The 26271-nt window shown below is 38.3% G+C and overlaps 1 protein-coding gene across 1 annotated transcript in view; it reads right to left on the bottom strand.

The window, feature by feature from the left end:
* Nucleotides 1-8145: 8145 nt before the first annotated feature.
* Tmem30a (transmembrane protein 30A) overlaps nucleotides 8146-26271 on the bottom strand; it is a 37121-nt gene continuing 18995 nt past the window's right edge. Inside the window, exons 4-7 of the mRNA XM_004660486.2 lie at nucleotides 16793-16880; nucleotides 14889-15038; nucleotides 12995-13201; nucleotides 8146-11188 (exon numbers count right to left, since the gene is read on the bottom strand). Of these exons, the coding sequence (XP_004660543.1) occupies nucleotides 10995-11188; nucleotides 12995-13201; nucleotides 14889-15038; nucleotides 16793-16880 (639 nt within the window). The 3' untranslated portion in view covers nucleotides 8146-10994. The remainder of the gene's footprint in view (nucleotides 11189-12994; nucleotides 13202-14888; nucleotides 15039-16792; nucleotides 16881-26271) is intronic.

Here is a 26271-nt window from a genome sequence, read left to right as displayed (position 1 = left end):
TATGTACCCCCTTGTGTATCTGACTTATGTGGGTCCTGGGGAATTGAACCACGGTCCTTAGGCTTCACAGGCAAATGCCTTAATGGCCAAGCCAATTCCCCAGCCCCTTGCTTAGATTTTTTAAAAAAGATTTTATTTCATGGCTGGAGAGATGGCTTAGTGGTAAAGGCACTTACCTGCAAAGCCTAAGGACTGATGGTCAACTCTTCAGGTACCACTTAGGCCAGATGCACAAAGTGACATAAGCACACAAGGTAGCACATGCACAAACTTGTCTTGAGTTTGACTGCAATGGCTGGAGGCCGTGGTGTGCCAATTCTCTCTCTTACTCTCTCATAAAAAATACTTTATAGCCAAGTGTGGTGGCAGACACCTTTAATCCCAGAACTCTGGAGGCTGAGGTAGGAGGATCGCTTTGAGTTCAAGACCACCATGAGAATACAGAGGAATTCCAGGTCAGCCTGGGCTACAGTGAGACCCTACCTCAAAAAAAAAAAAAAATATTTTTTTTTACATAAAAGCAGAGACATGGGGGATGGAGAGAATGGGCATGCCAGGGCCTCTAGCTGCTGCAAACAAACTCCAGACACAGGCACCACTTTGTGCATCTGGCTTTTTATGTGGGTACTGTGGAAAAAAACTCAGGTTGTCAGGCTTTGCAGGCAAGCACCTTAACCACTGAGCAATCTTTCTAGCCCTTGCTTGGATTTTTTTGCTAAAAGCTTTTTAGGTTTCCATTTCCCCTACTCCACCACCCTCACTCATCTATCTGGTACACCAATGATCCTTTAAGAGCTTGTCAGATAATATGCCTATGTTCAGCACTTGTTCTGTTCACTGACCTGTCTGTCCTCAGCACCCACAACAGTGACTGGACATAAAGATTTCTCAGCACTGGTTAAGTGAAAATGAATAGTGAACTGCACAAACTAGAACTGAATTCACTGAGTAAAAAGTTCAAAAGAAGACTCAACTTCTGTTGGACATCTTCCAAAATCTTTGTCAATCACATTGTCTCTTTGTTCCTGATGTGAAGTGATTCGAACAGAAAAAAATATAGATTAAATTTGTCAATCAAACTTCATTAGCTCACTAGGAACTAATTACCACATTTTGTAATTCATCCACTGACCCTTGTTACTTTCAAAATAGAATCTTTCCTAAAATATCACTAAGGTGTTTGGTTTTATTTACTATTGTTTTTTGTTCCTTTATATTACTGGAATGGCTCTTCTGAAAAACAATGTCTCTAGAAGATTCTTGAACAGAATGAACAAAATTGTCAATACAATTAGACATAGAGAACATCTAAAGTAGAAAATGGTTATTCTTCTCAGTGAGATGGCCATCCAGTGTAGAAGTTCTGTCATCAGTTGTCAATGTTGTTACAAGATATAAAACCACCCTGATTCTGAACCTGCCTTTTTCATGTACCCCCCCCCCCAACACACACACACACCAGAAGTTGTAGATGGACTGTGTGCAGGTGTGGTTCTGGAAACACACAATCTCCTGACCAGAAAAAAAATGACATAGTGCTTGCTTCTTCACATGAAGTTTAATGTATAAAAATCACTGATTATATAAGACAAATGCATATTCTCTTTCACTATCACATAATTCCATGGATCCGCTGGAAATCAGGAAGCTCTTAGTTGATGGGTTATTATTGTGAAGGCTGTTTTTCATCATTAAAATTAAGGGACTAGGATAACAATGATTATCTCATTATAAAGTCCTTATACAAAATAATTTTATAAATCATATGATCAGAGTCCTTCCCTACTGAATAACTGACTACCTGTTAAGAATGTCAGATGCTTCTCTCTCTGTCATTCTCAAATAAATAATTTTTAAAAAAGAAAAAAATGAGGCTGGAGAGATGGCTTAGCGGTTAAGCACTTGCCTGTGAAGACTAAGGACCCCGGTTCGAAGCTCAACTCCCCAGGACCCAAGTTAGCCAGATGCAAAAGGAGGCGCACATGTCTGGAGTTTATTTGCAGTGGCTGGAGGCCCTGGCGCGCCCATTCTCAATCTATCTCTATCTGCCTCTTTCTCTGTCTGTCATTCTCAAATAAATAATTAAAACAAAAAAAAAGAATGTCAGACACGGGCTGGAGAGATGGCTTAGCAGTTAAGCGCTTGCCTGTGAAGCCTAAGGACTCCGGTTCGAGGCTCGATTCCCCAGGATCCATGTTAGCCAGATGCACAAGGGGGTGCACGCGTCTGGAGTTCATTTGCAGTGGCCAGAGGTCCTAGCACGCCCACTCTCCTCTCTCTCTCTGTCGCTCTCAAATAAATAAATAAAAATAAAAAACAAAATAAAAAAAAGAATGTAGGCGGTAGCTGGGCGTGGTGGCACACACCTATAATCCCAGCACTTGGGAGGCAGAGGTAGGTGAATCACCATGAGTTCAAGGACACCCTGAGACTACATAGTGAATTCCAGGTCTGCCTGGGCTAGAGTGAGACACTACCTAGGGGGAAAAAAAAATTAAACAGGCTGGAGAGAAGGCTCAGTGGTTACAATGCTTGCCTGCAAAGTCTAATGATCTGGGTTCAATTCCCCAGTACACATATAAAGCCAGCTAATACAAAGTGGTGTATGTATCTGGGATTCATTTGCAGTGGCAAAAGGCCCATTTCTCTCCCCTTTTCCTCCCTCTGCTTGCAAATAAATAAACTACAGAAAAAAAAAAAAAGAATGTCAGACTCTACAATCTTCTGGGAGGGTATTAAGTCCTTAGCCCACTAGGGGATACAGTCTAATTAGGAATATAATACACACACAAGAACAAATTTAAGGGCTGAAGAGATGGTTCAGTGGTTAAAAAGCACTTGCCTACAAAGCTTGATGGCCTAGGTTCAATTCCTCCATACCCACATAAAGCCAGACATACAAAAGTGGCAGGTGCACCTGGAGCTCCTGTCATGCCCATTCTCTCCCCCATCCCTAATATTTTTAGAAAAGAAAAATGGAGAAGGAGAAAATTTAGTAGGTATTAGTAGAGTTTGAGTGGAACAGAAATTAAAAACACTGCAGGCTAGAAAATAACCAATACTAATTGATGTGCAAGAACAACCTAAGGTAGAGTGGAAAGTGAACTAATTGTTGCTGAGAACTTTTGAGTCACTACATGACTGGGGCTAGGGACATTAAGTTCAGTGATAGAGCACCTACCTAACATGCATGTGGCCAGCCCTGTTTCAATGCCAGCAATGCTTTTTGGACAAAAGCAACACGTCTGAAGGCAAGTTACACAAATCCATCCTCAGTTTATCTTTAAACTCAAGGAAGTAGAATCCACCATCATTGGGGAGCTGTAAAAAATAAATAACTCAATGACTATTAGCAGTGATTATGATGGAAAGAAAATCTAGGTTAGGAGAAACAGATCAACAGAAGAAATGGAATACATGGAATCAGAGGGTGAACAAGTATGGTAGTTTGAATTTATGACCCCTCACAGACTCAAATGTTTCATTAAAGCTGTAACTTCAATTTCCAGCTTGCCTGGCTGGAAGATGTGTCACCGTGGCCCGATCCTGGGGTCCATCCAGCCCTAAGGTGTTACTTGGGGGCGGATCTAATTCCAGCTTGAGGGTATGCAGAGTGCTTGAGATTTGCCTGGGTGCCTGGTGTGTGCTAGCTTGTGGTGCTGGTGGTTTTTCTGTGTAGATTTAGTAAAAGGGGCCAGCCTCTTTTCACCTTTATGGAACTTCCCCTGGATTTATAAGCTTCAAATAAATCCCGTTCCTCCCATAAACTATGTCTGGGTTGGAAGTTCCCAGCAACATGAAGCTAACTATGAGAACTTGGTTTGGGGAAAGGATAAGTGGGGGAAGAAAGCCAGTTTCCATGACAAAATATGTCTTTGATGCCTTAAGGTTATTCAAAGATTTAGGAAGCAAACACTTAGAAAGAAAGTTCTATTAGCAATGAAATGCTAGACTGGATGTAAATTACAAGAAGCAGAGTCTGACAGTTCCTGTAATAATCTAAGAAAAAACCTAAACTTAACCAGCAGCAAAGGAACAAAAATAAAGCAGATATACAACACTGTCCACTAACAGCAAGTACCTTGACAATCAACTGAATATACAACTTACTTAGAATAGGCAGCTGGAGAGAAGAGCTAGGCTTTTTAGATAAATTCCTAACAGTGTTGATCATACCAATCCATAAACAGAGTAAAGTAAGATAAATCCATTGGGCAAGGGCTGTAGCACCCATGTCCCACCCTCAACAATAACAAAAAAGAAACTCTAGGCTTCTGTGAGATGACTTCTACTTTGGTGCTATTAACTTATTTCAATAGTACTCACTTACCTCCGTTCATCAAGAGAGTGTATGATCTAGAGTTTGGGAGATATCAAGGCACAAAGAAAAGCTAGAAAAGTCAGTATAAAGATGACAACAGAGCCGGGCGTGGTGGCGCAGGCCTTTAATCCCAGCACTCGCAGAGGTAGGAGGATCGCCTTGAGTTCAAGGCCACCCTGTGACTACAGAGTTAATTCCAGGTCAGCCTGGACCAGAGTGAGACCCTACCTCGAAAAACCAAGAAAAAAAAAAAAAAAAACGATGGCAATAGAAACAAAGTATTTTAAAATTATTCCAGAAGGATGTGTGAGAAAAGGGCACAAATCACAATTCAGAAAATTCCCAACATTCTATATGGTGGACACAGCTAATATTCAAAGGAGATGAAGCAAGGTAAGAAAATATTAGGAATGTTAGTCACAGAAGCCAGATGTTACATATACAAGAAAAAGAATATGCCCATCAAACAGAACAAAAAGATCACAAAGGTTTGCCTGGTTTGACAGACAGGAATGGGAACAATTCGCTGAGTACCTATGTCACTACACTGTGTGCGACATGCTTTCCACCTATTGCTTCCATATTCCTCAAAACAAATATGTCAAGCAGGTATTAAATCCCAATTTTACAAAGAACTGGTAAGATCAAGGAGATAAAGCAAAATGAAGACACAAGTTTTAAGTACCAAGCAGTCCGTTAAATCAGTCCACTTCTGATCTTTCAATGAACCCTTCACACTGGTGACAGAGAAGAGCGCAGTGTATTGATGACCTGAACAGCTGACTGGTGCTGAAGACAGCAAAATATAAGCTATGGCTTTATGGCTGGACTGTGAAAAGAAAAACAACAAACCCACAACTTTGATACTCAAGGGCAAGTGGGGAGATGGGAGACTCAGACGGTCTGACATCTATTTGCAAAATTGTCTTTGCTGCCTTTCTAGGACTTGAATAAAAATGGCCCGCCAGGTTTGAAAAGGACATGTGGCGAGCTCACTATTCCTCACTGCCCTGGACAGCAAAGCTGTGTGTATGCAAAAACACCAAGTCCCTACTAATATCAAAAGTATACAAATTTATTTTTAGGATATAAAATATGTTATGAAATCACCAAACACTGTATTTGTTTCCTGGTATTTCTGATTTTTTAAAATTCACTTACTTATTTGCAAGAAGAGGAAGAGAAAAATGGAGAGGAAGGGAGGAAACAGGAATATAGATGTGCCAGTGCCAAGGCCTCCTGCCACTGCAAACAAAATCCAGACATGTGCTACTTTGTGCATCTGGCTTTTACATGAATACTGGGGAATCAAATCCAGGCCCTCAGGTTTTTCAAGCAAGCACCTTTAACCACTGAGCCATCTCTGCAGTCCATGTTTCTGATTTTCTTAATTTTTAAAATATATTTTATTGCTATTTATTTGACAAAGATAAGGAGGGAGAAAGAAAGGGGGGTAGAGAGAGAGAATGGGTGTGCCAGAGCTCCAGCCACTGCAAACAAACTCCAGACATGTGCACGCCCCTGGCTAACGTAGGTCCTGGGGAATCAAACCTGGGTCCTTTGGCTTTGCAGATAAATGCCTTAACTGCTAAGCCATCCCTCCAGCCCATGTTTCTAATTTTAAAATGTATACTTAAGAACGTGATGGGAAGACCCTACTGGTGAAGCTTCCACAAGCTTGGGTTACAGATCACTGAGAAGTCAAGCTGGAGTGGAGTGGGAAGCCTCCTCCCTGTTGACTAGCTGTCAGGATGCTAGACAGAGCTACACAGTCCATTGCAGATGAAGTCATCAATGGTCATTAGTAGTAGTGGACCCTGCAAGTTCTACTGCTGGTCAGCCAAGCCAAATGTACCAACTGGTACAATGGTAGGATGTCTGTTGAGGGGAAACTGGCTACTCTCTGATTGGATGTGAGGCCCGCTCCATGGGAGGGAATTCCTGCCTGGTATTAAAAACCTAAATCAAAAGCTTGTAGTTGGGGAGGTCCAAGACCTGGGGGGGGGGGGCTATGTCTGTTGTCTGGCTAAATGGATATATTATACCCACCAAACTGCTCTCTACCAACTATGTTTATGCCCAGATATGAATGCTACTCTCACTCCTGGCTGGAGAAGCTTCTTTGGAAATGGTGACGACCACTGGGGTGACTCAAACTCACCAAAGTGCTGAGAAGTGGCAGTGAAATGTTCAGCACCAAATGAGACATCTCTATCACACTCTCCAAGGCTTAGGGACTGTTGAAAAAGAGGTGGTAGAAAGATTTTTAAAAGCCAAAGGAAGGGGAGAAGCTTACCATACTGTCTTGTACAAAGTGCCCTCAATGTTCATGTTCCCCTAGCCTCTTCATCATGAATAAGCTAACAGTTTTCCGAGTACTACATTAAACAAACAAACAAAAAGAAAAGTCACTTGACAAGCACATCCTGTATGCAGATTTCTGGGTTGGGGAGATGGCTCAGCAGCTAAAGGTGCTTGCAAAGCCTGCCAGCCCAGGTTCAATTCCCTGGTATCCCCACAAAGCCAGATGCACAAAATAGCAAGTACACCTGGAGTTCATTTGCAGCGACGAGACCATGGTGTGTCCATACTTTCTCCCTCTTTCTCATCCTCTTCCTTTCTCTCTTTCATGCTCACAAATAGGACTATTTTTAGAAAATAGTCTTTGGAATCTAACACACAACTGTGTCAAGAATATGCAGAACCATGAAGAAAGATGTCTAAATATACAAAAGAAGACTAACACAGCCACAGCAATCTGATATTAAGAAGTAGGAAACAAAAGTAGTTAAGTATCCACACATTTTCACCATGAGTATTCTGGAAACAAAACATAAATGAAAGAAATTTAAAATTTAAATATCTTTAAAGTATATTACAAATTCAACAACAGTGGTAAAAGATCAAAAGGAATACTAGAATGAAGCAAACACAACATCTAAGCCAGAGAGAAGAGAGAAGCCATCCACATGGTACTAGAAGGTCAAGCACTGGAGCTCAGATCAGATTTCTCAAAGCTGCATGTAAGTTAGAACAGTCCAACAATGCCTTTGAAACTCTGAAAGAAAATTATTTTTAATTTAAAACGGTATGTGAAGTTAAACTATCAATAAGATATGAAGGTAGAAAAAGGATAGACTTTAGACCTAAGGACTAAAAAAAGTACCTTTTACATGCCACTTCTAAGCAAGTCTGAATATCTTAGGGAGAGCTCTGACAACAAGAGAGCATGCCAGCATATAAAAGACATTAGCAATGGGCAACAGGAGAAGGACATGGATATTACCTGTGCAGTAGACCAAGACAACCACCAGCAAAATCCCACATAAGACAGATGCAGAATACACCAAGCTCCCTAGTGCCAAGAGGGCCAGTACCTGTTATCTGAGTACAAAAACACTTCAGTACTAGTGAGGAGACATGACAGAAAGATTGGAAAAAAATTAAGTCAGGTTTACAGAAATTATATTTTAAAAATGAGGCAATTATCAATTCTGAAGAAAATTAAATTATACAAAAGAAAATGTAATCATGGTATAATGTTTTCCTCTATAATATACATCGTTCTTCTAGTCACATATAAGCAATAGTTAATAGTTGATGCACTTACTAAATATTCCAAGGTAATGACATTACAGAAGGAAAGATAAGTAACACTATCAAAGTTCACATCTAAAGCTAAAACAACAGTTGAAAAGGCATATTATCCATATGAACTGAGGTAAACAACCAACCAACCTCTGGAGGAAATTCCAGTCAAGTACTATTCTATGTATGCATTAGCTTACAGATATATAAAATCAAATAAGGTCACCATGGTCTGATTTGGTTTTAGACGATATATTTATTTTGAAACACCAAGTGACATTAAGAGAAATGATTTTGATGTTTACTGACTGGTGGGCGCAGAGGCTAAAAGGGTTCTTTACCAGATGATCCAAACTCTACAACAGGCATTTATATATCAAAAATGTTTGCAATAGCAACACTATTATTCCCTTCACCCACCCTACAGTTTCCATATTCAGAGAGCAAAACCTTACAAGAGAAGAGAGCACACAGTCATTCTAAGGCAATGATTCCATGAAGGGTGCTTCTCTACTGCTCCTCTTGCAGTGAGTCAGGGTGTTCATTTCCTGTGTGCCTGCTTCAGCATCCAGGTCTCTCTATTTCCCAAACATTCTCCTTCATTTATTACCAATCTCAGTCAGTCTGTCTAGAACTCAGATAAGAAGCTCACTACTTCCTGGTAAGAACAGCTGTTCTTCAGTGATATAAAAACATCATATGATTTAAACTGTTACAGAGTGAACAATGACTATAAATATGATTAGTTTAACATTTATCAAATATGCACATAAAGAAACTAAAATCTGGACTCAATAATCCAGCAGTAAAATTGAGTGTTAACCAGAGTAACAACACAGAGGTGGCACTGTAATTTTATCAAGACACAAAACATAGTTCAATTATCAAACATGGCTCAATTAATTTTCTTCATTTTATTAATATAAAACATTCCTAACAGAATGTTAACTTGTAATATAATCAAGGTTACAAATAAATTCTATCACTATCCAATAAACAATAAACACTTGACTCTTCTCTTAGTAGTGGAATGATTCTCTATTACTATATTTTTTTCCAGTTTATCTTAATCTGCCTTATGATTTCAATGAAATTCCTTATGATTTTACTTAAATTTCTTTTTCAACTGGGAAAAAATTCATGCATTTTTTTCAAGCCTTCTACAGAACTTAGTCGCCTTAAACATATGAATATCTCTAAAATACGAATATCCCATATTCTTCATATGTAATAGCCAGAATCCCTTAGAGTTCAAATGGCAGAAGAAAGGGAAGAACTTAAAACATCAGTGAACTTGTTAATAAGAGCTTCAATTCAAGACACCATCTTTTCTTTAGTAGGACCTTTGGTTTCTGACTTAGAAAAAGAGATGCAGGATCACAGTCCTTCTTAAATAGTACACTTACTCTGGAAAGACTGAAAAAATATGCCACCTCTCATGAAAAGAAAGCCCCAAAAATAAACCAACATGTGCAAGAGGGACAATTTTCAAAATAAACAGAATCATGAAGTACTAACAAAACAATATTTTTAGATAGAAAACCAGAAATTTTAGTATAGCCACACATCAAGTAACTGATGCAAATAATATTTTTATAAGTTAAAATACACCATCAGTTGTAAGTTTCATTAACTGAATTTCATGTTATATAAAACTTAACTGGCACATTTCTACTATAAGTGAAAATATTGCATTATTTTTTGTTTTTTAAAGCATATATTAATCTAAATTGATACCCAGATCTTTTATTTTTCAAATATAACTGAAGGAAATCATTACAAACTAAGTATTCACCTACATAAATATGAATTATTTTAGTGTAAAAATTACACATGTGAAAAAAGTTTACACTCACTTCAAGAATAAATTCCATAGCAAACAAATTATAGCATTTATTCAATAAGAAATATTAAAACAATTCCAGTTAGAAAATAAAATAACTTCAATTATATATGTTATAATTTATCATGTACATATTCCAAAATTCCCACAATTTAAGCAGGAAGTTTACAGAACACTTTTTAAGGTATGTCTTAGGAAAATGGATCAAAGCATTATTTGAACTAATGAATGTGTATACATATCCACATAGTTGACTTGTATGCAAAAATTTAATGAAATAGAGAGGAAATTATGATTTCAATATTTTGGGGAGCACTTTGTTGCCAAATAAGAACAATTTGATGTATTTCCAATGCAGAAGTAATTATCTTAATGCTAAATACTACAAAAATGAAAATATTCTCTTCTGGGCTTGTACATCTGGCTTACTGAGAGGCAGATGAGGATCTGCCAAGCAGTTTCCCCAACTCACCTACATTCTTTCTTCCCCTACAAAGTATGAGCTTCAAGGGAAATATCACATGTAAAGACATTTCAAGTAAGTCAGGATTCCTCACTATTAACATTTTAAACAAATAAAGAGGAATCTTTATTATTTCTATCCCGAACATCCCTGAAAGATTAAGAAACAAGCATTAATTTCTATGCTAGACAAGGTAAGTATCTAAGCTTACCTGTGAAATCAAATCCAAACAGAGAGCTGTAACAGAAAACTAAACACATAAATCACCTCTACAAAAATGGTACTTTTTAAGCCTTTACACATGACACACAAAAATGATGAAGTGTTTTATTTACATTTGGTTTTCCTTCAATCTTTCTGCAACTGAATCCTGAAAGGTTAGGAAGTCATACACATACATCTCATAATACCTTTCTCAACAGGCACACATATACAGCATCATATGTCAATATGCTACCAACACAGCATAACATTGAAGCAATAGATGCATTTCACATGAAAGAGGCTCTATGAATCACACGGCCTGCCCCATGAAGAACAAACATTAGAATGCCACTTTAGCAGTTACAGTATTGATATGATCAATATAGCTAATTTTTATACCCATCATATAGTCTTGTAAGTCATTCATATGTAAGAAGCGAAGAACAAAGGCTGTTTAAAAAAAATTATGTGCCAACTTCAAAAAGACATACTAACCAGCCATCAGCATTTGAAAGCTAGATTGAACAGGACTGGCCTTGATGCACATGCAGTAGATTTGTTTTCAGAATATAAAATTAAATGGTAATGTCAGCAGTATTACTACTGTTTCTATATTTATGATTAATCACTAGCAGTACAACTCCCAGAAGGAAGGAGATGGATCCAATAGTGATGTAAGCAATCCCCAAAAATGGATTCTTTCCTCCCATCCATGAAATTGTGCTCAAGATCATCCGTTTCCGTCCATCAAAGGAGTGCACAGGGTAATCTGAAGGTAGTATAGGAAGACTTCATCTCTAGGTACTTGACGCTGCAAATTTTAAAGTTACCATTTGCGAATTCATTTGTATAACTCTATGATACACAGGTACCTTGTGCATGTACACACACACAAATACATTATCTTAAAGGTAAACACAGCAAATTTCCTGTGTATTACCAAAGTTGGAACCTAGGGCAGGCATGCTACCTCTGAGCTATTATCCCACACCTGATTCTGCAAGCTAACTACTAGTAGTAAAAACCAAAATGTTTTCCAAAATAATAAAATTAAGATGTATTTATACACTTTATTGGGTGGCTTGATTTTTGTTGCCTACGAGGTTTAGGTGGCAAAGTAACGTAGTATGAATAAATACTTCAGAGGAACAGTTATGAAGCCCTACAATGAAGCCCACACGGGAGCAGGAGAAAACGAAGAATCAGATTTTGGTACATTCAAAAAGCATATAGAGTGTAGTTATAGGACTGCAAGTTCTCTGAGCATAGCATCACAGATCATTAGGTCAAAAGACAACTCATGCTCTGACAGAGAGCTGATAACTAAAACAGTCTATAAATGTTTATATAATAAGCAAGGAGCTACCAGTATATTGGATGAATTAGCTATATATGGGCCAGTTTTAGGATTCTGGCAATGGTTAGGGTAGAAAAGACAAAGCCCCTATTGCAGAAGGGTACAATGCACCTCTTTATCACCACAGATACAGCCCTACAAGTTCAATCTTAACATGAGGAAGGAATGATTTTAATGTTTAATCCAACAACTGAGGGACCAGGTGTATTTTTTTTTTAATTTTATGTTTGTTTGTATGCTTATGTATATTATGGGTACACTGGGTCTCTTACTGTGTAAACAGTAAACATTGAACCACTGAGCCACCTTCTCAGGCCCCCCAAATCAGTACTAAATCAACTATCTTCCTCTCCTCAAAAATATGGGCCCCTGGCTTAACTCTAATACCTAGTTTCCACCTTCTACCTCACTTTTGCAATTAATGCTTAATTAAACCCAAATTCCTATCTTTTCCATCTTCCAGATATCTAGCATTCTGTTGGTCAGTGCACTACTCAGTACATGGGACCCTGCTGCAGACTTCCTGGAGGGAAATATCTGCCAATTATGAAGTTTCCAGTATTCCAGCTTCCCTTTACTATGTTCTGGTTAGGCTACAGGTTGATATTTGACCATATTCTATGTATCTTTTTAGAACCTGAGACAGAGCTGTCTTCTACTTTGGCTATCCCCTCAGGGTAACATTCTGCCAGCAACTGAAGTAGGTCCGTGTGTCCACAAAATGAGCTTAGTTTTAAACATGGTCTTTTTCAGTCTGCACTATTAAGCCAGTTGTACACTTGAGTACATCAAGAGTATAAGATTATAGGACCCAAAGGTAATTTTTACTTTAAAAAATTGGCCTATTAACCATTTGCTAATTCACTATAATACCAAAACAATACACTTGTGGCTCATTTAGGTTATGAAATATAAAAGTATTTAAAATGTTAATATTTGGGAGTTTTTATATTAAAGATAAAATTTTACATTCAGGATTAAAAGGAACCACCCAATATTTCCTTCCCCTAAAGACTTATAATCATGTAGCAATAGAAGCTTGAAGCCTTAGGTTCAAATCCCCAGCACCAGCACCACCCCACCAAAAACAAAATAAATAAAGTGAAACACAGGTAACTAAAGCATAATGGAACATGTCACCATGTCACATAACTGACAGGGCATGCTGACTCCTTTCTAGTGCAAACAATTTATACACAGAACTGAAGAAAAGGATACTGTATGTGATATTCAAATAGTATCGTCCAGCTGGTAATGTTGGATGAAAATCACTTCTGCGCTCTATAAGACGATACAACTTACGAAAAGTTGGTAATGCTGCAGTGCGCATCCAAACAATAAAGTCCTCATTTATAAACCCACTGTTGTCCTCGTCAGAGTCCAGCATATAAACCGGCTTAAGCCAATTTACTGGCTTTGTTGTACCTTAAAGAAAAGTGGTTGAAGGGTGGAGAAATGTAATATTCAATTCTGCCCAGTTTTAATGAAAAGTCACTGGACTAAAACAAAGAGGTACACAACACAACTGGCTGTGCTAAGATCATAAGTAAGCCTCGGCTTCAGGAATACTGCAAGCGCCTAGAGGTATGAAATGATTCTTGGGAGGTGGGGGAAGCATATCTTTTTCTTTTCAAAAACGCATCTAAATTGAGTGCAGTGGTGTGTAATCCCAACTACTTGAGAGCTCAAGACAAGAAGTTCAAAGCCAGTCTAGGCAACATGGCATTTGAACATCACATGCAAAACTAAGAGGTTAGATACTGAATGGTAACTAAACTCTCTCTTCCTGTGAGCCTTGGCAACAGAAAACAATATATTGGTTCCCCTCCCTACTTTTAATACTTTATAAAATATTTCTTATGACCTTTAAAAATAGGAGAAGAAACATCAGAGAATTGGATTCACTATTAAAAGTTTACATATCCTTTCAAATAGTTAATATATAAAAACATTTACTTAACTTAGTATGAAATTGAGGAAAGAAAAAAAACATTAAGAAACAAAGTTTTGGCACTGGTAATATTTTTTAGTGGTTAAAGGCACTTGTTTGCAAAGCTTATTTGATTCCCCAGTGCCCACATAAAGATGGATGAGCAAAGTGGCACATGTAACTAGACTTTATTTGCAGCAGCAAGAGTTCCTGGCATGCCCATATTCATTCTCTCTCCTCCCTTGGTATATCTGTCTTTTTGCTCTCAAGTAAATAATTTTTTAATTTGTTTTTTGGTTTTTCAAGGTAGGGTCTCACTCTTGCCCAGGCTGACCTGGAATTCACTCTAATCTCAGGGCAGCCTCAAACTCACAGTGATCCTCCTTACCTCTGCCACCCAGGTGCTGGGATTGAAGGCATGCACCACCATGCCCGACCCCTTAAATAAATAAATAATTTTAAAAAATAAGAAAGCTTTTGCCAGGAGTGGTGGTGCATGCCTTTAATCCCAACACTCGGGAGGCAGAGGTAGGAGGACTGTTGTGAATTCAAGGCCTCCATGAGATTACATAGTGAATTCCAGATCAGCCTGGGCTACAGTGAAACTAACTCTACCCCCTCCCCAAAAAAAGAAAAACCCAAAATTAAAAAATAAATACAAATAAAAAGGGCTGGAAAGATGGCTTAGCAATTAAGGCACTTGATTGTAAAGCCTAACAAGCCAGGTCTGATTCCCCAGTACCCATATAAGCCCATGCACAAGGTGGTGCATGTGTTTGGAGTTTGTTTGCAGTGACTAGAAGTTGTGACACGTCCATTTTCTCTGTATGTATCTACCACTTTCTAATGCAAAAAATATTTTTTAAAAGAAAAGCTTTTAAGACTTTAAAAACAAAATTTGAGGGCTAGAGAAATGGCTTAGCAGTTAAAGCACTTGCCTATGAAGCTCTAGGCACCAGGTTTAATTTCCCAGGACCCACATAAGCCAGATGCACAAGGTGGCACATGCATGTGGAGTTCTCTGCAGTGGCTGGAGGCCCTGATGCACCTATTCTCTCTTTATCAGTCTCCTCTCTCAAATAAGTTAATAAACAAATATTTTTTAAAAAAATGAAAACAAAATATAAACTATTTCTTTGAAACTAGTAGCATTTGGAGATGGGGATATGTTTAATGTTTTACCTTTAAATCGTTCTTCCAAGCTTCCTCCTCCAGGGGGATTTCTGAATTTCACATTTTTATCTGTCCACCAAGCAATACCTTTCCTTTTCAAAGGAATAGGCACAGGTGTGGGATCAGATTCATTGGCAACCAGGAATAATTCTAATGTATCTAAATATAAGAAAAGAAAACTATTATTGACATGACTATAACTCCACAGCATTTGCTTTACTCTATGAGAAATGAGGATCTGGGATTTACTTCTAAAAAATCAACTATGACAGTAAAAGCAGAGGATGAACATTTACTCTTCTTTCCCCCCATCCCCCCAAGGCTAACAAAGAACTCATTCTGCAGTCCCAGGTTGGCCTCCGACTTAAAGTGATCATTCTACTTCTGCCTCCCAAGTGCTGGGATTAAAGGTGTGCACCACCACACCTAGCCTGAACATTTACTTTTAATACAGATGTGAACTTGATAATTATGAATGGACTTCTCTGTTCATTCCATATCTAGGTCACTTTCCTAAATGACTAGCTGGTATGAGATAAGGCCAAGTATTTTAATATCAACACAGATAAAATTGCAAGGTAAATATTCCATTTTAAAGTACTATTACTTTCTTAACAGTTCCTGGCTTACTCATTTTCTGCACACAGTAACCATACATGGCTACTGAGCCCTTGGAATATGGTTAGCACAAATAAGCATAGCCTATAAATGTATAATACATATCAGATATTACTGACATAGTATGAAATCACACAAAATACTTCAATAACTTTTATATACTATTATATGATACAATGATACTATTTGGGGCACACTGGGTTAAGTGAAATAGATTAATAAAATTAGTTTTACTGTGGCTTTCAAGTGTTTTTCATGTAACTATTAGCAAATTTAAAATTGGGGCCTAGCAAGAGGGCCCAGCAGCTAAAGGCACTTGCGTCCAAAGCCTACAAGCTTGGGTTCAATTTTCCAGCCACCCACATAAAGCCAAATAGGCATTCAACTGCAGCAGCAAGAAACATGTGCACATGCATGTGCACCCCCCTACAAACACACATGGAAATAAATATTTTTTTAAGAAGGAACCTAAGCATATCACCTGAGGGGAATATGACCAATACGTAATATGTTCATATAGTAAAGCTCACATTGAAAAAGAAATTTTAAAACTTTTGCATTCATGGTTCACATTATATTCTATCAGATAATGCTTTTCTAAATAACCATCTATGACTCCTTTGAATTGTATAATACTTGAAGTACTGGCTTTTATTTTTTCATATGAACTAGGAAGATAAGCAAAATATCCATGTTTCTTCTCAGAGACAAAAATCCATTCTCAAATATAAGATGTTCAAAACTGGACTAGAGAGATGGTTTAGTGGTAAAGGGCACCTGCTTGTAAAGCCTTATGCCCTGGGTTCAATTCCCCAGTACCCATGTAAAGTCACATGTACAAAGATGCATGCATCTACAGTTTCTTTACAGCTGCAAGAGACCCTGGCATATCCATCCCACACTCCTCTGCTTGCAAATAAATAAGTACATAATATACCTTTTTTAAAAAAGATTGTTTAGCCAGGTGTGGTGGCACACCTCTAATCTCAGTGCTCGAGAGGCAAAGGTAGGAGGATTGCTGTAAGTTAAGAGGCCAAACTGGGACTAGAGTTAGTTCCAGATGAGCCTGGGCTAGAGTGAGACCCTATCTTGGAAAAAACCAAGGAATAAAAAATAAAATCAAGATTGTTCAAAATGAAGTAATAAAGCACCAAAACCCCATTCAATATCTAATTAAATATTTAAAGTTGAATTTCTCAATTTCACTCATATTTATTAGACTATCAAATCCATTTGCAAATAAATTATGCAAACTGCCCTAATTATCTATAGCAATGTTCATGTATACATCATACCATTAAACATGCTGTTGGCAATAGCTCCACAAGGAGCAATTGGTTTGTCTTCATTTCTTCGATAAGGCTCACATTCCTTACTAGGATTCTGGTTTTTAGAAGGAAAAGAAGAGAGAAATTATTATTCAGGCCTCTAGAAGAATTACGAGCTAACTCTACCTATTTAAAAGTTAGCCATGGTCATGGTGGCAGAGGTAGGAGGATCTCCATGAGTTCAAGGCCACCCTGAAACTACAAAGTGAATTCCAGGTCAGTCTGGGCTCCAGTGAGACCCTACCTGGGGGGGGGGGGGGGAAGGGGGGGAAAGGGAGCGCTTGCCTACAAAGCCAAAGAACTCAGGTTCAATTTCCCAGGAGCCAGGTAAGCCAGATGCATAAGGGGACACACACACCTGGAGTTTGTTTGCAGCGGCTCGCTGGAGGCCCTGGCACACTCATTCTCTCTCTCTCTCCCCCTGACTATTTCTCTCTCTCTCTCTCAAATAAGAAAAAAAAAAGTTAGCCCTAGCATTTTTCCATTTATAATGCATACAAAATGAATATAATGAATAATACCACATGAACTTAATATGTTTTTAATTCAATATTTACAATACTGTCTTTTTAGATTTTCATATCAACATAGAAACCACAAAGTCTTTTGCAGAAGAAAGATCAAGAAGTGGTCTATTGTAGGCTGGGCATGTTAGTGCAATACCTTTAATCTCAGCACTCAGGAGGCAGAGGTAGGAGGATCACCATGATTCAAAGCCATCCTGAGACTACATAGTGAATTCCAGGTCAGGTCAGCCTGGGCTGGAGCAAGATGATTCTACCTCAAAAAAAAGGGGGGTGGTTGGAAAGATGGCTTGGCAGTTAAGGCACTTGCCTGAAAAGCCAAAGAATGTACAAACTAAAGCCGAGTTAGAAGCCTCCTCCCTGCTGACTAGCTGTCACAGTGCTGGAAAATGTTATTGCAGCCTGCTGGAGGAGAAAAGTCATCAATGGTCTTAACTAACAGTGGGTCCTGCAAACTGCACAACTGATCAGCCAGCAAGATGTGCCTATTAGTTTAACAGTGGCATGTATGTTATGGGGATACACAACTGCCCTCTGACTGGATCAAAGGCCTGCTTCATAGGGGGAATTCAAGCCTATGCTGGGAAGGTCATAAGCCCTTGTTGGAAGGGGGTTAACCACTCTTCAGTGGCTAAATGGATATACTGTGCCCTTCAAATTTCCCTCAACATATTATATTTATTTATGCCCATATATTAGTGATACTCTCACTTTTGGTTAGAGAAGTTTCTCTTTTCAGATGGCAGAAATTCAAAATAGATGGTAAGAATCAAAACTCATTAATGTGCTGAGAAGAAGTGACAATGGAGTGTTCATTACTCAATGAGATATCTCTATTATACCCTCTAAGCCTCAGGGACCATTGAGGAAGAGGGGCAGAAAGATTCTAAGAGTCTGGATGGGGAAGAGTATTTTGGAACGCTGTATTATAGACACAAAATGTCACTGCATTCCTCATCTCACAGTGCTGTCATAACCTGCAGAAGACCGGCATAATATTAGACCCATTAGCATGTTAAATAGAAGAGGGACTATGGAAAGAAGTTTGGTGGAAAGGGAATGAAGGAAGAAGAGCATAATAGGAGGAAATTATGTTCAAAGTACATTATGTAAATGGAAGAGAATTGTCAATAAAAAGGTGCAAAAAGTATATTTATTCAACAAATACTTAGGAAATACCTTCCATGTACTAAGCACTTGCCAGGCCTTGGCTATGCAATGATTTAAGAAAGCTATGCTTCCTATTCTTAAGAATGTGACAAAAATGCTATGTCAATGATTAAGTGAAGAGGATAAGAACTGCTTTAGAATGGAAAGTCTGTCCCTAGAGAATGGAGTAGGAACCAACTATGTGAACAGCATGCAGAAAAGAGTTTTAAGCACACAGCCATTTAGAAGGAGGAATGCAAGGCTCAGGGTCATTGCAGAAGAGGTGGTATAAAGAAAGTAAATGCGAAAGGATGGGGAGGAGTACTTTCGAATGCTGTCTTCCAGGCACAAAAGTGGCCAGCTAGTGCATCTATTATTAACTCAGAAGTGCCTTATGGTACCTATACAAGATCTGTGTAATATGAGGGTGGAAAAAAATGATGACATCAAAATTGAAGATAAGAGTATCTGGAAAGAAGGGATTCAGTACAGGGGAATATAGGAGGAGGAACAAAGGAGGATGGTGGAAGATATTATGATCAGGGTGCATTGTGTATACCTATGAAGGTTGTCAATAAAAGTTCTTAAAAAGTAGAAATAATGTGATATTTCTGAGGAGATACCTGTGAATATAGCTGGAGTTTACCAATAAAAAATGGTATGTGATGAAATGATGATTTTATATATATATGTGTGTGTGAGAGAGAGAGAGAGAGAGAGAGATCACTAAAGATCACTGTAACTACTATGTGGAGTATGGCCTTCAAGAAAGTAAGATTGGATGATGTGGGAGACATTTAACCAAAGCAAGAAGTGATGACAACATAAGATTAACATCTGTATAAAGTAAATGTATACAGAAGTTACTCTGCACAAAGAGCACCATGATGGTAAATCTCCATTGTTAAATTTAATGGATCAAGAATCAAGTAAGACACTTAAGACACTGCAGGCATTTCTAGGAAGGATTAACTGAGGAGGACAGTCCTTCCAGTAACAACCTACACACAAAGCGATTCCAGGAAAAAGTGACATGTTTACCAGTCTGCCCTTGCTCCTGGCTGATAAGTATATCTACCCTGCTGCTGACATCTTTGGCTAATATAGGAATGTAGGTTCTTTAGCCGTCCAGCAAAAACTGAAGACAAGGGCTGGAGAGATGGCTTAGTGATTAAGCGCTTGCTTGTGAAGCCTAAGGACCCTGGTTCAAGGCTCGATTCCCCAGGACCCACGTTAGCCAGATGCACAAGGGGGTGCATGAATCTGGAATTTGTCTGCAGTGGCTGGAAGCCCTGGCACACCCATTCTCTCTCTCTCTCTCTCTCTCTCTCTCTCTCTCTCTCTCTCTCTGCCTCTTTCTCTGTCTGTCGCTCTCAAATAAATAAATAAAAATAAACCAAAAAAAAATTTAAAAAAAAAAAAAAACTGAAGACAAGTGGCTCTCCAGGAATCCTATAGGCCTTCAGTGCCAGATTGGAACTGCTGAGGTACTACCAAGTTCTCCGACTTTCAAGCCTGTCATTGTTGGACTACCTAGTCATGTCATATGACCCAATACAATATATACTTATAATATATATTCACTGTAAAGGTTCTGTTCCTCTACAGAACTCTAACATAGGCATTCAGGAAAACAACACGCCAGGAAGTGTCAAAACTTCATTCTAAGCAAATGAAGTGGTAAAAGGCATTGTTAAGGAACAGGGAGCTGACAGGCAGCCAAAAAAAAAGGTGTATTAAGTATAAAACAAAAGAAACCATGAAAAAAAAATCATAACAAAGCCTAATTATTTGTGAGCTAATAAAAAAATTAATTCAAAAATAAGAGTGCACAGTATGTCTGGAAGGGTAAAAGCTGATGACAGACTAACAGGCATCTTTCATACAATGTTCAGTAACTTAGACACCATTGTTATACTCCTTCATATTTATGAATACCATTTCATTTTAAGATCAGTTTTTTTCATAGCCTAGGGATAAACAATAACTGTCCACCCCTGTATCTATGCTACCACTTATTTTTGTACATACAGCTTTATTGGAACACAGCTATATGCATTCCTTTAGTACTATATACAGATGTTTTCAATGTACAATAGCAGAAAATTACCTGACCCTTAAAAGAACAATTTCTATAGTCTAGTCTTAAATCTGTGTTTGAAGTTTATTTGAAAATGAGAGTCAATGTCGGGCATGGTGGCGCACGCCTTTAATCCCAGCACTTGGCAGGCAGAGGTAGGAAGATTATCATGAGTTCGAGGCCACCCTGAGACTACATAGAGAGGTCAGCCTTAGCTAAAGTGAGACCCTACCTCGAAAAATCGAAAAAAAAAATCAGCCGAGCATGGCAGTGTACATCTTTAATACCAGTAGAGGCAGGAGAATTGCTGTGAGTTTAATGCTAGCCTGAGACTACATAATGAATTCCAGGTCAGCCTAGTCTAGAGGGAGAACCTACCTTGAAATACCCAAAAATCATCATCAACATAGTAATAATAATCTGTTATAGTTTCATTTGCCCTCTGTAAACAGAAAAAATATCTGAAGGAAAAAAATTACTGCTACAGAAAGCAAAGGAGGGAAGGAATAAAAAGAAAAATATTTAAATAAATGTTAAATCAGCCACCCTTTCTGGATCTTTGAACACACCCAATTTACAATCCCCACTTGACAAATGCAAAAGTCTAGGAAATTGTTATGTCTCAGTACATCATCTTCACTAGAAAAATGAATTGTATGGAGTGAACATCACATGGACAATAAAATATTGCAAAGATAACCACGGAATTTCTAGATTTGTGTTTCTCAAATCCCACACCTCAGTAACTATCAATAAAATCAGCTAAGATAACCCTAGGCAGCAAGCTATATGCTTGCTGGGTCCTTTCTGGCCATAGCATAGTCCTATGCTGCATTTTTAGGAGGGGTAGGACTTGACCCAAGGCCTCAGGTAGCCAGGCTAGCATTGAATTCAATCTGCAGCCAAGGCTAACACTGAACTCAAAATTCTCTATGCTTCCACTTTCTAAGAGCTGGGATTACAAGCATACATCACCATGCAAGGCATATACAATGCAACCTAAGGAATTCAACAACCCTGAGACCTAAATTGCCCTCAGCTTCTGAACATCTGCTTCATTACCCAACAAGCACATACTTAGAGCACTAACCTGCTATGAAAATATGAACAGTCAGGAGATTAAGATTTGATAACAACACAGTCCTGAATAAGACTAAGCATCACAAGACAGCTCCTTAAAAATAAGATACTTTACAGTTCTACCCCTGGAGACACCAATAATGGACTCTGGAGAATTGTGTACTCGTGTTTTCAAAAAACTTCACAAGGAAGTTCCAGGTTAGACAACAGCATAGGAGCCACACCAAAATAGCCTAGGGGGGAAATATTATTAAAAATAAGGTCACAGATAACACAAAGCACAATTGTCATGGGTAATTTCAATACTCCACTCTCATCAATTGACAGGCCATACCCGCAATAAATAAAGAGACATCTGGATTAAATAATGTCATAGCTAACAGATATAAACAGAACATTTCATGAAATACTGCAGAATACACATTTTTCTCAGCAGCACATGGAAAATTCCCTAAAATAGATCATATATTAGGACATAAAGCAAATCTTAACAAATACAGGAAAATTGAAATAATTCCTTGTATTCTACCTAATCATAGTGGAATTAAACTACAAATCAGCAACAAGAAAAACTACAGAGCATACACAAATTCATAGAGACTAAACAGTACACTACTGAATGATGAATGTCATTGAAGAAATAAAAAAGGAAATCAAAAAATTCATAGAATCAAAAGATACTGAGAACACAACATACCAAAACCTTGGGAGCACAATGAAGGCAGTCCCAAGAGGGAAATTTACAGCTTTACATGCCTATATTAAGAAATTAGGGAGGGCAGGGAGGGAATTACCATGGGATTTTTTTTTATAATCATGGAAAATGTTAATAAAAATTAAATTAAAAAAAAAGAAATTAGAAAGGTTGCAAGTAAACAACTTAATGTCCCACCTTAAGTCCTTGGAAAAAGAAGAATAAGAGCCAAGCGAGGTGGCACACACCTTTAATCCTAGCACTTGGGAGGCAGTGGTAGAAGGCTCTCTGTGAGTTCAAGGCCATCCTGAGACTACATAGTGAATTCCAGGTCAGCGTGAGCTAGAGTAAGACCCTATTTCAAAGGAAAAAAAAGAACAAGGCAAGCCAAAACTCAGTAGATGGAAAGAAATAATAAAAATTACAGAACTTAATGAAATAGAAACCAAAGAAACAATCCAAAGAATCAACAAAACAAAGTTGGTTCTTTGAAAGGATAAACAAGATTGATAAACCCTTTGCAAATCTGACCAGAAGAGAGAAGAGATACAAATGAATAAAAATCAGAGATGAAAAAGGTACCATTACAACAGATACCAAAGAAATACAGAAAATCAGAAGGACATACCTTTAAGAATATATACTCCTCTAATTTTGAAAATCTAAAAGAAATGGATGATTTCCTAGATTCATATAACCTACCAAAATTATATCAAGATGAGGTAAACCATTTAAATAAAGCTGTAACAAATACAGAGGTACAAGCAGTATAAGTAATCTCCCCCCCACAAAAATAGTCCAGGCCATGACAGATTCACTGGATTATTTTGCTAGACCTTCAAGGAAAAACTAACACCAATGCATCTTAAACTTTTCCATAAAATACAAATGGCAAGAATTCTACCAAACTCTCTATGAAGCCAACATCATTCTAATATCAAAACCAAAAAAGGAAAAAAAAAAGAGAGAGAGAGAAAGTTACAGACCAATCTCCTTCATGACCATAAATGCAAAACTTCTCAACAAAATATTGGCAAACAGAATAAAGAATATATCAAAAAGATCATTCACCCTGACCAAGTAAGCTTCATCTCAGAGATGCATGGATGGTTCATACACTATTGATAACTGTAAAACACTATATAAATGGGCTTTATAACAAAAATCACATGATCATCTCAATACATGAAGAAAAGGCATTCGACAAAATCCAACATCCCTTCATGGCAAAAGTACTGCAGAAACGGAATAGAAAGCACATGTCTCAACATAATAAAGACTATTCATGACAAACCATTAATACTAAATGGGGAAAACCTTAAAGCTTTTCCACTTAAATCAGGAACAAGACAAGGATGTCTACTGTCCCCACTTTTATTTAATATAGTACTAGAAGTCTTAACTATAGCAGCAAGACAAGAGACACTCATAAAAGGGATATAAATTGGAAAGGAAGAGATCACATTATCATTATTTACAGATTGTAGTGGTTTGATTCAGATGTCCCTCCAAAACTGAGGTGTTCTGAATGCTAGGTTCCCAGCTGATGGTAATTTGGGAATTAACACCTCCTAGATGAAGTATATTGTTGGGGGCAGGCTTATGGGTATTTTAACCAGCTTCCTCTTGCCAGTGTTGGGTACACTCTCCAGTTGCTGTTGTCCACCTGATATTGGCCAGGAGGTTAAGTCCATCCTCTGCTCATACCATCATATTCCCCTGCCATTACGGAGCTTCCCCTCAAGTCTGTAAGCCAAAATAAACCTTTTATCCCACAAGCTGCTCTTGGTCAGGTGATTTGTGGCAGCACTGTGAACCTCACTGCATCAGTAAAGTGGGTACCAGAGGAGTAGGGTTGCTGGGAGATACCTGACTGTGTGCCTTTGGCCTTTTGGAGATTTTCAAGAGGAATGTGAAATGATTTGAAACCTTGGCCTAAGAGATGCCTTGCAGACCTGAATGCAGTAAGAACAACGGACTGTAAGGTTTGGCTTCTGAGGGTGAGAAAGAGCTTTGCTTGGACTGGGCCAGAAGCAGTTTGTGTGAGAGGCTTGCTATTATGCCCATGTCCTGAGAACCTTGTACAGGATTGCTTTGCACAGAAACAGACTGGTGTGGGCCAAGGGATATGGCACAGAAATGAAATCTTTGGGCTGAAACTTCTGCCCATTCAGCTACAATTATATGAGAGACTACAACCTTTGAGATTGGGGCAACAGGAAGAAAGTAGACTCTTTTGAAGGAGTCTGAATGCTCAAGGAGTGTCCTGTTCTTCAAAGTCTGCTTTATTTATTCCCCTTGGATTAACAAACTGGTACTCTACCTGGTATTATGGAGTATACGAAATGCAGGAAAGAGAGGGTCACTGAATTTGCAGCAGTCTTGTGTTTTGGAAATGGCCATGGGTAGTGTGAAACAGGTTTGCTGGATGCCTGCATGGAGACCCAATGGAGCCATGAGAATGGACTGTGGGTTGTAGTGGAGACCCAAAACTATGAGATGGCTGCTAAGGAGAGCTGCTGGCCACAATGAAGTTTTCCAGGACTGAGTAGCCTAGCTGGAGGGGCAGAATTGGAACTCCAGAGACTTGGTGCTGATTGAAATTATCGGACATGGACTATGACATGGAGATTTGTCATGGACTAGAATTGTTGAACTTGGAATTACAGAATTTAATGTTTGCCCTGTTTAAATCTTGCATAGTTGAATATTTCTTTGCTATGCCCATTGACATCTTTTGCAGTATGAGTGTTACTCTATACCATTATGGGTTTGGGGGGGGATTTTTTTTTTTTTTATATTACTGCTCAGTTAAAAGACCTTGGACTATGGGGTTGTTTGAACAACATTGGAATTGATTAAAAAAAAAAAACAACTATGGACTGAATGTTAATGTTGGACTAAATGGATTGTATTTTATATCATATATGGTTATCAGTGTAGAGGGGAAGAGGCAGAATGTAGTAGTTTGATTTAGGTGTCTTCCATTAACTTAAGTATTGTGAATGCTAGGTTCCCAACAGATGGCAATTTGGAAATTAATGCCTCCTGGAGGCAGTGTATTGTTAGGGGTGGGCTTATAAGTATTTTAACCAGCTTCCTCTTGCCAGTGCAACTCTCCAGTTGTCAATGTCTACCAGATCTTGGCCAGGAGGTTATGTCCACTCTCTGCTCATGCCATCGTTTTCTCCTGCCATCATGGAGCTCCCCCCCCTCCCCCCACCAAGTCTGTAAGCCAAAATAAACCTTTTTTCCCACAAGCTGTTCTTGGTCAGTTGATTTCTGACAGCACTATGAACATGACTACAACACAAATGTTATGATTCTATACATAAAAGGACCCTAAAGACTCTACCAGCATACTCCTAGAGCTGATGAACACTTTAGCAATATGGTAGGACACAAAATAAATACACATAAATCAGTAGCTTTCCCATATACTTACAACAAGCATGTGACAGATGAAATCAGGGAATCATTCCCATTCACAATTGCCTTGAAAAATACAAGGAGGGACTTTGGAATAAACCTAACCGAAGAAGTGAAGGATCTCTATAATAAAATATTTAAAACTATCTAGTGAGAAATTGCAGAAGATACTAGGAAATGGGAAGACAACCCATTTTCTTGGCTTGGAAGGACCAATATTGTAAAAATGTCAATCTTGCCATTTAATGCAATTCTAATTAAAATCCCATTCTTCATGGAAGTAGAGAAAAACAATCCTAAAATTCATTTAGAAGCACAAAAAACCTCAAATAGCCAAAACAATTTTGAGCAACAAAAATAAGGCTGGTGGTAACACACCATACCCAATTTTAAGCTATATTATAAACCCATAGTAACAAAAACACCATGGTACTGGCACGAAGATAGACACATAGATCAATGGAATAGAACAGAGGACCCAGATGTAAAT

This window comes from Jaculus jaculus, chromosome 10 (genome assembly GCF_020740685.1).
Source record: "Jaculus jaculus isolate mJacJac1 chromosome 10, mJacJac1.mat.Y.cur, whole genome shotgun sequence".
Lineage (NCBI taxonomy): Eukaryota > Metazoa > Chordata > Mammalia > Rodentia > Dipodidae > Jaculus > Jaculus jaculus.
Note: the sequence above shows the minus strand (reverse complement) of the source record. Positions and strands in the feature narration are given on the sequence as shown.